This window comes from Aquarana catesbeiana, linkage group LG09 (genome assembly GCF_042186555.1).
Source record: "Aquarana catesbeiana isolate 2022-GZ linkage group LG09, ASM4218655v1, whole genome shotgun sequence".
Lineage (NCBI taxonomy): Eukaryota > Metazoa > Chordata > Amphibia > Anura > Ranidae > Aquarana > Aquarana catesbeiana.
In genome coordinates, this window is record NC_133332.1 from 32,367,675 (window position 1) to 32,382,497 (window position 14,823).

The 14,823-nt window shown below is 43.6% G+C and overlaps 1 protein-coding gene across 1 annotated transcript; it reads left to right on the forward strand.

The window, feature by feature from the left end:
• Positions 1 to 13,158: 13,158 nt before the first annotated feature.
• ELOB (elongin B) lies at positions 13,159 to 13,928 on the forward strand. The gene has a single exon (XM_073597895.1). It carries the CDS (start codon positions 13,252 to 13,254, stop codon positions 13,609 to 13,611), a length of 360 nt encoding a protein of 119 aa, XP_073453996.1. The 5' UTR covers positions 13,159 to 13,251; the 3' UTR covers positions 13,612 to 13,928.
• Positions 13,929 to 14,823: the final 895 nt, after the last annotated feature.

Consider the following 14,823-nt stretch of genomic DNA (forward strand, 5'->3'; position numbering starts at 1 on the left):
CCTTAGTGGTATAGTATCTGAACGGATCAATATCTGATCTGATCAGATCTATACTAGCATCCCCAGCAGTTTAGGGTTTCCAAAAACGCAGTGTTAGCGGGATCAGCCCAGATACCTGCTAGCACCTGCGTTTTGCCCCTCCGCCCGGCCCAGCCCAGCCCACTCAAGTGCAGTATCGATTGATCACTGTCACTTACAAAACACTAAACGCATAACTGCAGCGTTCGCAGAGTCAGGCCTGATCCCTGCGATCGCTAACAGTTTTTTTGGTAGCGTTTTGGTGAACTGGCAAGCACCAGCCGCCTAGTACACCCGGGTCGTAGTCAAACCAGCACTGCAGTAACACTTGGTGACGTGGCGAGTCCCATAAGTGCAGTTCAAGCTGGTGAGGTGGCAAGTACAAGTAGTGTCCCGCTGCCACCAAGAAGAAGACAAACAGGCCTGTCGTGCCCATAATGCCCTTCCTGCTGCATTCGCCAATCCTAATTGGGAACCCACCACTTCTGCAGCGCCCGTACTTCCCCCATTCACATCCCCAACCAAATGCAGTCGGCTGCATGAGAGGCATTTTCTTTATGTCCTCCCGAGTACCCCTACCCAACGAACCCCCCCAAAAAAGATGTTGTGTCTGCAGCAAGAGCGGATATAGGCATGACACCCGCTATTATTGTCCCCCCTGTCCTGACAATCCTGGTCTTTGCATTGGTGAATGTTTTGAATGCTACCATTCACTAGTTGAGTATTAGCGTAGGGTACAGCATTGCACAGACTAGGCACACTTTCACAGGGTCTCCCAAGATGCCATCACATTTTGAGAGACCCGAACCTGGAACCAGTTACAGTTATAAAAGTTACAGTTACAAAGAAAAGTGTAAAAAAAATATATAAAATAAAAAAAAATAGTTGTCGTTTTATTGTTCTCTCTCTCTCTATTCTCTCTCTATTGTTCTGCTCTTTTTTACTGTATTCTATTCTGCAATGTTTTATTGTTATTATGTTTTATCATGTTTGCTTTTCAGGTATGCAATTTTTTATACTTTACCGTTTACTGTGTTTTATTATTAACCATTTTTTTGTCTTCAGGTACGCCATTCACGACTTTGAGTGGTTATACCAGAATGATGCCTGCAGGTTTAGGTATCATCTTGGTATCATTCTTTTCAGCCAGCGGTCGGCTTTCATGTAAAAGCAATCCTAGCGGCTAATTAGCCTCTAGACTGCTTTTACAAGCAGTGGGAGGGAATGCCCCCCCTCACCGTCTTCCGTGTTTTTCTCTGACTCTCCTGTCTCAACAGGGAACCTGAGAGTGCAGCCGGTGATTCAGCCAGCTGACCATAGAGCTGATCAGAGACCAGAGTGGGTCCAAACATCTCTATGGCCTAAGAAACCGGAAGCTATGAGCATTTCATGACTTAGATTTCGTCGGATGTAAACAGCGCCATTGGGAAATTGGGAAAGCATTTTATCACACTGATCTTGGTGTGGTCAGATGCTTTGAGGGCAGAGGAAAGATCTAGGGTCTAATAGACCCCATTTTTTTCAAAAAAGAGTACCTGTCACTACCTATTGCTATCAAAGGAGATATTTACATTCCCTGAGATAACAATAAAAATTATTAAAAAAAAAAAAAATGAAAGGAACAGTTTAAAAATAAGATAAAAAAGCAAAAAAATAATAAAGAAAAAAAAAAGCACCCCTGTCGCCCCTGCTCTTGCGCTAAGGCGAACGCAAGCGGCGGTCTGTCATCAAATGTAAACAGCAATTGCACCATGCATGTGAGGTATCACCACGAAGGTCAGATCGAGGGCAGTAATTTTAGCAGTAGACCTCCTCTGTAAATCTAAAGTGGTAACCCGTAAAGGCTTTTAAAGGCTTTTAAAAATGTATTTATTTTGTTGCCACTGCAGGTTTGTGCGCAATTGTAAAGCATGTCATGTTTGGTATCCATGTACTCGGCCTAAGATCATCTTTTTTATTTCATCAAACATTTGGGCAATATAGTGTGTTTTAGTGCATTAAAATTTAAAAAAGTGTGTTTCTTCCCCAAAAAATGCGTTTGAAAAATCGCTGCGCAAATACTGTGTGAAAAAAAAAATGAAACACCCACCATTTTAATCTGTAGGGCATTTGCTTTAAAATATATATATATAATGTTTGGGGGTTCAAAGTAATTTTCTTGCAAAAAAAAAAAATGTTTTTCATGTAAACAAAAAGTATCAGAAAGGGCTTTGTCTTCAAGTGGTTAGAAGAGTGGGTGATGTGTGACATAAGCTTCTAAATGTTGTGCATAAAATGCCAGGACAGTTCAACCCCCCCCCAAATGACCCCATTTTGGAAAGTAGACACCCCAAGCTATTTGCTGAGAGTCATGTCGAGTCCATGGAATATTTTATATTGTGACACAAGTTTCGGAAAAGAGACAAATTTTTTATTTTTTTTTTTTTACACAAAGTTGTCACTAAATGATATATTGCTCAAACATGCCATGGGAATATTTGAAATTACACCCCAAAATACATTCTGTTGCTTCTCCTGAGTATGGGGATACCACATGTGTGAGACTTTTTGGGAGCCTAGCCGCGTACGGGACCCCGAAAACCAAGCACCTCCTTCAGGCTTTCTAAGGGCATAAATTTTTTATTTCACTCTTCACTGCCTATCACAGTTTCGGAGGCCATGGAATGCCCAGGTGGCACAAAACCCCCCAAATGACCCCATTTTGGAAAATAGACACCCCAAGCTATTTGCTGAGAGGTATAGTGAGTATTTTGCTGACCTCACTTTTTGTCACCAAGTTTTGAAAATTGAAAAAAGAAAAAAAAAAAGTTTTTTCTTGTCTTTCTTCATTTTCAAAAACAAATGAGAGCTGCAAAATACTCACCATGCCTCTCAGCAAATAGCTTGGGGTGTCTACTTTCCAAAATGGGGTCATTTGGGGGGGTTTTGTGCCACCTGGGCATTCCATGGCCTTCGAAACTGTGATAGGCAGTGAAGAGTGAAATCAAAAATTTACACCCTTAGAAATCCTGAAGGCGGTGATTGGTTTTCGGGGCCCCGTACGCGGCTAGGCTCCCAAAAAGTCCCACACATGTAGTATCCCCATACTCAGGAGAAGCAGCTAAATGTATTTTTGGAGTGCAATTCCACATATGCACATGGCCTGTGTGAGCAATATATCATTTAGTGACAACTTTTTGTAATTTTTTTTTTGTCATTATTCAATCACTTGGGACAAAAAAAAATAATATTCAATGGGCTCAACATGCCTCTCAGCAATTTCCTTGGGGTGTCTACTTTCCAAAATGGGGTAATTTGGGGGGGGTTTGTACTGCCCTTCCATTTTAGCACCTCAAGAAATGACATAGGCAGTCATAAACTAAAAGCTGTGTAAATTCCAGAAAATGTACCCTAGCTTGTAGACGCTATAACGTTTGCGCAAACCAATAAATATACACTTATTGACATTTTTTTTACCAAAGACATGTGGTCGAATACATTTTGGCCTAAATGTATGACTAAAATTGAGTTTATTGGATTTTTTTTATAACAAAAAGTAGAAAATATCATATTTTTTCAAAATTTTCGGTCTTTTTCCGTTTATAGAGCAAAAAATAAAAACCGCAGAGGTGATCAAATACCATCAAAAGAAAGCTCTATTTGTGGGAAGAAAAGGACGCAAATTTCGTTTGGGTACAGCATTGCATGACCGCGCAATTAGCAGTTAAAGCGACGCAGTGCCAAATTGGAAAAAGTCCTCTGGTCTTTAAGCAGCCAAATGGTCCGGGGCTGAAGTGGTTAAATACTCTGGATTGGACTCTTACATTAAAAACATTAAAAACAGACAAAAAACAGATGGAGCGGTGTGTAAAGCGCCTCCTCACGTGACTTCCGGTTTGCGTCTGCTCGCGGCCACTCCCTATGCGTTACGTCACACATCGTGACTTCATCTGGGGAACCGGATTGGTTGCAGAGATGGTGTTTATATGTGGTAAAACCGGAAGGTGTACGACGGCCATTTTCCTGTGGTCCGCTCTGATCATACAGCGCGGCCATTGTATTGGTGGTGTATGAATATCTATAGCAGCCATGTTCTTGTAGTTAAACCATACTTTACTGAATGTGGCAGTAATAATTATCGATAGTGCTGTTCAAAGGAGAAATGGATAAACAGCCATATCAGAATTCTAGATGGGCTAGCAAATATTATAACAACATAAGGAAAAAGGTATATTGTTTTTCGTGCTAGATAAGGTATATAATAGTGATTATATGGGCCACATCAGTACGCCAGAGGGTGCCCTGGTGCCCTAATAAAAATGTACTAATACAAAATATATATGTAAAAAATATATTAGATAAAGAATATAAATAAAAACATTAGAATAAACACAGCATATATAGTCTATATAAAATCTATCTAAGGGTGCATATATGCAATCACCAGAGATAGTAAATGTATATAAAACCTGTATACCCTGTATATCTAATTTGATGAATGTAAAAATAGTAATCAATCCTATATAAAATCAATCTGCAAATGCATGTAGAAACAATCACCAAAGATGACAAATAAATGTAAAACAATATTCCTGTATAGCTAATAAAATGTTGTTGTTGTGTACCTGTGTTGTTGTGTACCTGTGTATTGTCTTGAGTACCTGTGTATTGTCTTGAGTATTAGTTCCAGGAAGCTAGCTGTTAGGTAATTTGAACAGGGTAAAATCCCCAATCCTCACTAAATTTAATAGGTACGATGCCCGGCGGTTGTGGAGAGGCGACTCTTTGTACATCTTGCTGCATGTATGCGTTCCTTGATCATCCGATCGAGGGCGAATACTGCTGTGCAAAATGTAAGCACATTGTTTCCCTGGAAGCCCAGGTTCTGAATCTGGGGAAGCAACTGTCAGCACTGATAGTTCCTCCATACTAAAGGAGCCAGGAACGTACATGGCACGTACATGGAACGTACATGGCAGGTGCCGGCAGGGGCCAGCACAGAGGCGGGTGGAGACAAAGAGGTACAGGTACTAGCAAAGAGTAGATGGGTGACAGTCAGGAAGGGTAGAGGGGGAAGTGCCAGGGAGGCCGATCCAGGACTGGAGCATCCCAATAAGTACGCTCCATTGAGTGACATAGGTGAAACCAGTCAGGGACCAGCACTGCTGGAGCTGAGGGACTCTCCTAGCTTCTGGGGGAAGAACTCCTCCAGTGAGAGTGGGGGGGCAGCGAAGGGAAAGGAAACACAGATTCTGGTTGTAGGGGACTCAATTCTTAGAAGGACAGAGAGGGCAATCTGTAACCAAGACCTGAAGCACCGAACAGTATGTTGTCTACTGGGCGTTCGGGTTCGGCACATCACGGATCTTGTGGACAGATTACTGGGAGGGGCTGGGGAAGACCCGGCTGTCATGGTGCACGTTGGCACCAATGACAAAGTCGGAGGCAGATGGAGTGTCCTAAAGAATGATTTTAGGGACTTAGGAGCTAAATTGAGGAAAAGGACCTCCAAGGTAGTATTCTCAGGAATACTACCGGTACATCAAGCCACACCAGAAAAGCAGAGGGAGATTAGGGAAGTAAACAAGTGGCTGAAGAGCTGGTGTAGTAAGGAGGGGTTTGGGTTCCTGGAGGACGGGGCCGACTTCTCAGTCGATAACCGGTACTATAGAAGGGACGGACTGCACCTAAATGAGGAGGGTGCAGATCTGCTGGGAATGAAGATGGCCAAAAAGTTAGAGGGGTTTTTAAACTAGGCAATGGGGGGGAGGGTCCATAGGTAGAGATAGCCAGCGCGGAGGATATTCCAGAGGGTAGTATTGGGGGCATTAGTGGTAGGTTAACCAAAGCACAAAAACACAAGGTAAGTATAGTAGAAAGTCCTAGTAAGAAATCTCGAAACACCCAATACGAGGACAATATGCGACCGGTCTAAACTATGTGGCATGTTCACCAATGCCAGGAGCATGGCGGACAAGATGGGTGAACTAGAGATACTGTTGTACGAGGAGGATTTGGATTTTGTGGGAATTTCAGAGACCTGGTTCAACAGCTCTCATGATTGGCTAGCAAACATTCAAGGGTATACCCTATACCGCAAGGATAGAGAGGGTAAAAAAGGGGGAGGGGTATGCCTATATATCAAGAATAATGTACAAGTGAATGTGAGAGATGACATCACTGAGGGAGCTAGGGAGGAGGTGGAATCCTTATGGGTAGAGCACCAAAGGGATGAAGCTAAGGGGAAAATAATACTGGGAGTATGCTATAGGCCCCCTAACCTGAGGGAGGAAGTGGAGACAGATCTCCTATCACAATTTGGATTAGCAGCAAGGATGGGAAGTGTTATCATAATGGGGGATTTTAATTATCCAGACATCGACTGGGCGGAGGGAACCGCGCATTCTTTTAAGGCTCACCAGTTCCTTAATGACTTGCAGGACAATTTTATGGGTCAGATGGTAGATGCACCAACTAGAAATAAAACATTACTGGATCTACTGATTACCAACAATACAGACTTGATCACGGATGTGGAAATACGGGGCAATTTAGGTAACAGTGATTACAGGTCAATTAGTTTCAGTATAAATCACACAAATAGGAAACCTAAAGGGAATACAAAGACACTGAATTTCAAAAGAGACAACTTCCCTAAACTACAAACCTTGCTAAAAGACATAAATTGGGATAAAATATTAGGAACAAAGAATACGGAGGAGAGATGGGTTTGCTTTAAGAGCATATTAAATAAGGGCATTAGTCAATGTATCCCATTGACTCAAATGTAAAAATTCATAAAAAAGCAAATGAGAAGGCCTTCAAAAAATACAAGGTTGAGGGATCATACTCAGCATTCAGACTTTATAAAGAATGCAACAAGAAATGTAAGGGTGCAATCAGGATGGCTAAGATCGAACATGAAAGACACATAGCAGAGGAGAGCAAAAAAAATCCCAAGAAATTCTTTAAGTATGTAAACAGTAAAAAAGGGAGGACAGACCATATTGGCCCTATAAAGAATGAGGAAGGACATCTGGTTACAAAGGATGGGGAGATGTCGAAGGTATTGAAAGTATTCTTCTCCTCAGTCTTCATGAGTGAATCGGGGGGCTTCAGTAACCATAACTGCAGTGTTTATCCTCATGACACAACACAGGAAGCACCTCCATGGTTAACAGAGGACAGAATTAAAATTAGACTTGAGAAACTTAACATTAATAAATCACCGGGACCAGATGGCTTGCATCCGAGGGTACTTAGGGAACTCAGTCAAGTGATTGCCAGACCGTTGTTCCTAATTTTTACAGATGGTCTACTGACTGGAATGGTACCAGCTGATTGGAGAAAAGCCAATGAAAACTGGCTACAAGGGCGAGTTCAGAGGGTGGTGATAAATGGGGAGTACTCGGAATGGTCAGGGGTGGGTAGTGGGGTTCCCCAGGGTTCTGTGCTGGTACCAATCCTATTTAATTTGTTCATAAACGACCTGGAGGATGGGATAAAAAGCTCAATCTCTGTATTTGCAGAGGATACTAAGCTAAGCAGGGCAATAACTTCTCTGCAGGACATGGAAACCTTGCAAAAAGATCTGAACAAATTAATGGGGTGGGCGACTACATGGCAAATGAGGTTCAATGTAGAAAAATGTAAAATAATGCATTTGGGTGGCAAAAATATGGATGCAATCTATACACTAGGGGGAGAACCTCTGGGAGAATCTAGGATGGAAAAGGACCCGGGGGTCTTAGTAGATGATAGGCTCAGCAATGGCATGCAATGCCAAGCTGCTGCTAACAAAGCAAACAGAATATTGGCATGCATTAAAAAGGGGATCAACTCCAGAGATAAAACGATAATTCTCCCACTCTACAAGACTCTGGTCTGGCCGCACCTGGAGTATGCTGTCCAGTTCTGGGCACCAGGCCTCAGGAAGGATGTACTGGAAATGGAGCAAGTACAAAGAAGGGCAACAAAGCTAATAAAGGGTCTGGAGGATCTTAGTTATGAGGAAAGGTTGCGAGCACTGAACTTATTCTCTCTGGAGAAGAGACACTTGAGAGGGGATATGATTTCAATATACAAATACCATACTGGTGACCCTACAATAGACATAAAACTTTTTCGCAGAAGAGAGTTTAACAAGACTCGCGGCCACTCATTAAAATTAGAAGAAAAGAGGTTTAACCTTAAACTTCGTAGAGGGTTCTTTACTGTAAGAGCGGCAAGGATGTGGAATTCCCTTCCACAGGCGGTGGTCTCAGCGGGGAGCATTGATAGCTTCAAGAAACTATTAGATAAGCACCTGAATGACCGCAACATACAGGGATATATAATGTAATACTGACACATAATCACGCACATAGGTTGGACTTGATGGACTTGTGTCTTTTTTCAACCTCACCTACTATGTAACTATGTAAATGTATGTAAAAAGTATAAGAATAGTAAAAATGCTGAAAATCGACATATGAGCAAAAAGATTAATGTGAATACTAATTAAAAATTATTTAAGAAACAATTATGATCGAACTCTACATTCATACCTCTTGCTGTTAGTGTACGCATAGTGTGTATCCATTGAGACTCTTTCTGACTTATAGTTCTAATCTTATGACTGCCTCTCCATGACTCTTTATATTCTTCTATGCCCCAGAATTGAAGGTGTGTGGAAGGTGAAGGTGAAGGTGCATTATCTACTAATGCAAAATGTTTTGACACATTATGTTTGGGATACCCATTTTTGATGTTTTGAATATGTTCTTTTATTCTAACTTTGAGTGCTCTCTTTGTTCTTCCAACATATTGGAGATTACAGCTACATTGTAGTACATAGACTACTCCTTCACTGTGACATCCTATGATGTCCCTAATTGTGAACGACTCTCCTGTAGTGGTAGCTGTAAACTCAGTTCTTTTGCCCTGAAATTTTTTAGCATGATTACATGCATAACACTTTATACAGGGGAAAAAACCTTTTCCCGTAAAAAAGGTATATGGTACTGTAGGGGGAGGTTCTACTACTGATTTGACAATCATATCTCTATTGGTAGGTGCTCTCTTATATATAATATTGGGTCTATCCAGGAGAATCTTTTTCAAATCTCTATCACTTTTAAGAATGTGCCAGTGACGTTGGATTATTTTGGATACTTCTCTGAATTATGCATTGTAATCCAAAATAAGGCTTGGTGCTTCCTGTTGAAGTGTCTTTTTGGGTTTGTTTTTCAACATTTCAGTCCTATCCATTTGATTGACAAATTTGATTTGTTTCTCTATCCATGAGTCATCATATCCTTTCATTTTAAACCTTGCTCCAATACGTGCAGCTTGTTTTCTATAGTCTTCATCTTTTGTACAGTTTCTTTTAATCCTAATTAGCTGTCCTTTCGGAATATTATTATAGCCATGGTTTGAAGTGGCAGCTATCCATTGATAGATAGCTGTTGGTGTCCACATTTTTGAAGAAGGTTTTGGTCTCTAATTTATCTCCTTCCAAGTTGATATTCAAATCGAGAAATTTAACCGACTTTACATCTATATTCCATGACAGATGTATGTTCTTTTCATTATCATTTCATTTGTTCAAGAATTGTTCTAATGTGTCTCTATTTCCATTCCAAACTATAATTACGTTTTCTATATACCTTTTGTATAGAGTGAGTTCTGCTGGTGTGTCTTTATATATTGCTTGATCTTCCCACTGTGCCATAAAGGCATTTGCTACACTAGGTGCAAATTTAGCTCCCATCGCAATACCAATGGCTTGTTTGTAATATGTCTGACCATGCCAGTAGTAATTGCACTTTAAGCAAACATCTAGGCATTTGATCAAGTATTTCCTTTGTATGCAAATCAAGTTGCTATAATTTCTGAGAAGCCATTTGGTTGCTGAACAGGCATCGTGATGTTGGACGATCACATATAGTGAACTAACATCTGCCGTGGCTAAAATCATTCTTCCTTCTAGGACTGGTGTTGTATCTAAGAGTTGTAGTACATGTTTAGTGTCCTTGAGGTAGGCTGGTGTATGTTGAATCGCTGGTTGTATGAAATAGTCTATATACTGTCCTAACCTCGATGTAAGGGATTCAATCCCATTTACGATTGGCCTACCTGGTGGGTTATCTTTAGTTTTATGGATCTTGGGGACAGTATAAATGACTGGGATTCTGCATGACTCAGGTAGAAGATATTTTGCTTCTTTTGTATTCAATATGCCCTTTTTGATTCCCAAATTGGTGAGGAGTTCTACCTCTTTCTTGAATTTATTTGTAGGATTGCCCAATAATTTGATATATGTTGTTTCATCTTATAATTGTCTTTTAAGTTCATTTTGGTATTGTTCCTTAGATTGTATTACCACTGCTCCCCTTTGTCTGCTGGACGTACCACAATGTCTTTCTTTTAGGGATTTGATACCCTTCCTGATGTGTATGGGATCAGATGCTTTTTTAACTTTCAAAGATTCCAAATCCTGTAGTACTAATCTTTTAAACACTTCTATATGTTGGTTATCCGAGACTTGTGGATTGTATAAAGAATTGTTTCGTAGCGTACTGTATGTGGGCGTTGTGGAGGTAGTGGTTACTATATTCGTAGTCTTGTAGGTATTGGTCAAATAATATTTTTTGATATTGACTTTTCTTATATATTTTTATATACCTATATAGGTGTTGAATTTATTTAAATTATTTACAGGTGCACTGTCATGACCTTGCAGTAATACATTCATGACCTGTCTGTCTCTTACCTGGTCTGTGTATCAGCCTTGAGGCTTGTACTCTCACACCTGCATGCTTAAGTTATCTTCCCTCTGTGTGGCTCCACCCTAGCCTCAACAGGAACCACTATTTAACACCGTATTCTCCAAGCCTGCCTTGCTGTGCAATATTGTGTGTTTGGCTTCCTGTTTGCCGTGTGCTGTAAGTTTGTCTCTGTCTCTGTTACTGATCTTGGCGCGTTCCCGACTATTCCTGTCTGCTTGTGACCCTGAACTTTGGTGCATTCTCGACTATCCCTGTTTGCCTGTGAACCTGACTTTTAGCGTGTTCTCTGTTATCCTTGTCTGCTAGTCGCCCCGACATTTGGCTACCTCCTTACTATTCCTTGCTGTCCTGGGCTGCTGTTTCCTCTCCATCCTCCTGTAGCCTACCGTGAGCGTGAGCGTGAGCTGGGAGACCCTGGGGGCTGCGACCTGGAGCCAGTTGCAGCCCAGTCCATCCTCACCACTAGAGGCTCTGGTGAACACCAACTGGCTCTTAGACTCCGCTCCCTGGGGAATCTATGCTCTAACTCACTGTGGGATCCATGTTGGTGCTCCAGGGGACCTGCCTTCCTGAACCACCCCGAGTTCCATCTGCAGCAGTCAGCCTTAGGGTCCACTATCATAGCGGTGCACTCCTGACCCCAACGGGGTGCATCTGTCACCTGGATACAGGTGACCTGACAGTTTGCACGGCCATGGACCCGTCTGATGTGCCGCTACCTGCCGATGATCAGCTGCAGGGCATATTCCACAGACTCGAGACCCAGGAATCTAATCAGACCCGGGTGATGCGATTCCTTCAGGATTTGGCTTCCTGCTTTGAACAACTTCAAGCCTCCTTAGGCTCCCCGGTTCCACAACCGCAATCGGCTGCCGTATCAGCTCCGCTTACAGTCACAGCCGCTAACCCTTTGCACTTACCAGCTGCGTCCCGTTACTTTGGGGATTCCAAGGCTTGCAGAGGGTTCCTTAGCCAGTGTACTATTCATTTCGAACTCCAACCCCAAAACTTCAAGTCTGATCGGGCAAAGGTAGCCTATATTATTTCTCTCCTGTCCAGCGAGGATTTAGCTTGGGCTGCCCCTATGTGGGAGAGGAAAGACCCAGTGGTTTCCAGCCTCTCTAATTTTCTTAAACTCTTCCGGAATATCTTTGAGGAACCAGGTCGTGTCTCTTCAGCGGCCAGCACCCTCTTACGTCTCCGCCAAGAGTCTGCTTCTATGGGACAGTATGCTCTTCGTTTCCGCATACTGATGGCTGAGCTGAGCTGGAACAATGAGGCCTTAGTCACAACTTTTCTGCATGGCCTTTCTGATAGAGTGAAGGACGAATTAGCAGGAAGAACCATCCCCACTGATCTGGAGGAAGTTATCTCCCTGTGTAACCAGATAGATATTCATTTTCAGGAAAGGACCCTAGAAAAGCGACGCCAGCACTCCTTGGTCCTTAGTCAGCCCGAGCTCCCCTCTTTTCATCCTGTGGAGCATCTCCTGCCAACTAAGGAACCCATGCAGCTGGGCCAGACCAGGCCATACCCCGAGGAACGTGCTAGGCGCAGAACTCTGGGCCTGTGTCTCTGCTGTGGGGGCAAAGGTCATTTTCGTGACACATGCTCATTTCGTCCAGGAAAAGCTTGGGTAATACATCTGGAAGGTGGAGTATTGGTCCCAGAAAAGTCATCTTCTCGTCTCCTTCTTTTGGTGTTTCTTCATGTTGGCATTTCCTCCCACTCGGCCTTGGCTTATCTGGATTCGGGAGCCGCTGGCAACTTTATGGACTGGAGAACTGCATCTTCCATGAACCTTACCCTTTTACCCCTCACCACTCCATTGGTGGTCTCGGCGATTGATGGCACTGTCCTTCCAGGGGGGCCTATCCGCTTCCAGACCCCTCCTGTTAAGATGTCGGTAGGGATACTCCACCAGGAGTGGATATCCTTTCTTATCCTTCCTAAGGTCTCAACCCCTATCGTATTGGGGCTTCCTTGGTTGCAGCTCCACTCTCCACACATTGACTGGACTTCTGGGCAGATCCTGGCTTGGGGTCCCTCCTGTTTCTCTTCCTGCCTACTCAAGGTTGCCCCTAAGGGGAGACTTCCCGTGGCTACCAACTCAGTATCCTCTGCCCTTCCCGCTGCATATAGCGATTTCGGGGATGTGTTCTGTAAAAAGTCAGCTGAGGTGCTTCCTCCTCACAGGTCCTTTGACTGTGCCATTGACCTTGTTCCCGGAGCAGCTCTACCCAGGGGTCGTACCTACCCTCTGTCCATCCCAGAGACCCAGGCCATGTCTGAGTATGTTGCAGAAAATCTAGAAAAAGGATTCATCCGGAAATCCTCATCGCCTGCAGGAGCAGGGTTCTTTTTTGTTGCCAAAAAGGATGGTACCCTGCGGGGCTGTGTACGCGGTGCATGCCGGGAGGGAGGTCGCAGTACGGACTCAGCACAGGAGGGTGTCGGGTGGTGAGGCCGCTGTACCGCCGCCGGGATGGATGTTTTTTTGATGATCCGTCATGGCAAGACCACAATCTTCACCGACGCCAAGGAGAACACCACAGTGTATGAGCTGAAGAGGATTGTGGAAGGAATCTTAAAGAGAGCTCCTGAAGACCAGAGATTGTACAAGGATGACCAGCTCCTAGATGATAATAAAAGCCTGGGCGACTGTGGCTTCACCAGTCAGACCGCGCGGCCCCAGGCTCCAGCCACAGTCGGATTAGCTTTCCGCTGCTCGGGTGACTCCTTCGAGCCTCTTCGAATAGAGCCCTTCTCCAGCCCGCCCGAGCTTCCCGATGTCATGAAACCACAGGAGACGAGTGGCAGCGCTAATGAACAGGCCGTGCAGTGAATTATGGGAGCTCTGTGCTAGCCCCTCCCATCTTCCATGTATCCCCGCCCTGTCGGATGAGACCACACTTTCTGCTTAGCAATGTTTGGGGTTCCTTCCGACCAGCCAAGGGGTTCAAACATCCTCCCCTTCCCCCCTTCCTATCCACCCCCCCCATGCTTCTCCTCTAGTTCCCCTCCCCCTCATTCACCGTGACCCCACCCTCCCAAAAGGCTTCTCTCCCTTCCATGTCACGTTTCTGGCTGCGCACACTCTCTATTGTGTTTTTGGGGTTCGGGTTGGTCTTGTATTGGTTTTGTTTTATTTTATTTTTTAAACACAATAAATTTTGTTTGCCTGTAAAAAAAAAAAAAAAAAAAAAAAAAGGATGGTACCCTAAGACCCTGCATTGACTACCGAGGCCTAAACGCAGTAACGATCAAAAATCTATACCCTCTACCCCTAATATCGGAACTATTTGACAGGTTGAAAGGTGCCTCCATTTTTACCAAGTTGGATCTCAGGGGTGCATACAATTTGATCCGAATACGGGAAGGGGATGAATGGAAAACTGCGTTTAACACTAGAGATGGGCATTACGAGTACTTGGTCATGCCCTTTGGTTTGTGTAACGCCCCAGCGGTGTTCCAAAACTTTATTAACAAAATCTTCAGGGATCTGCTTTACCAATTTGTTGTCATCTACCTGGATGACATTCTCATCTTTTCGGATAGTCTGTCGGTTCACAGAGACCATGTCCGGATTGTACTTCAGCGCCTTCGAGAAAATAATCTGTACGCCAAGCTGGAGAAATGTTCTTTTGAATGTCCTGAAGTCCTGTTTCTGGGATGCTTCGTCTCTAACTTCGGTCTTCGTATGGATCCTGGGAAGGTCTCGGCCATTACCAACTGGCCTCTTCCTGCCGGCCTCAAGGCCACGCAGCGCTTTCTTGGGTTCACTAATTATTACAGGCAGTTCATTAGGAATTACCCCTCTATTACTGCGCCAATTATCGCCTTGACCAAGAAGGGTGCTAATGCCAAGGAGTGGTCCCCCGAAGCTGTCTCTGCCTTTCATGATTTGAAACAGGCCTTCATTTCTGGACCTTTGTTGAGGCGACCTGACCCGAGGGATCCATTTTTTATTGAAGTGGACGCTTCCTCAACTGGGGTGGGAGCTGTGCTTCTTCAATCCCTTGGGAAAAAACGTCTACCATGTGCGTTTTTCTCCAGA

Coding starts and splice junctions, on each gene's coding strand:
- ELOB (XM_073597895.1), top strand. CDS start 13,252: ATGGATGTTTTTTTGATGATCCGTCATGGCAAGACCACAATCTTCACC.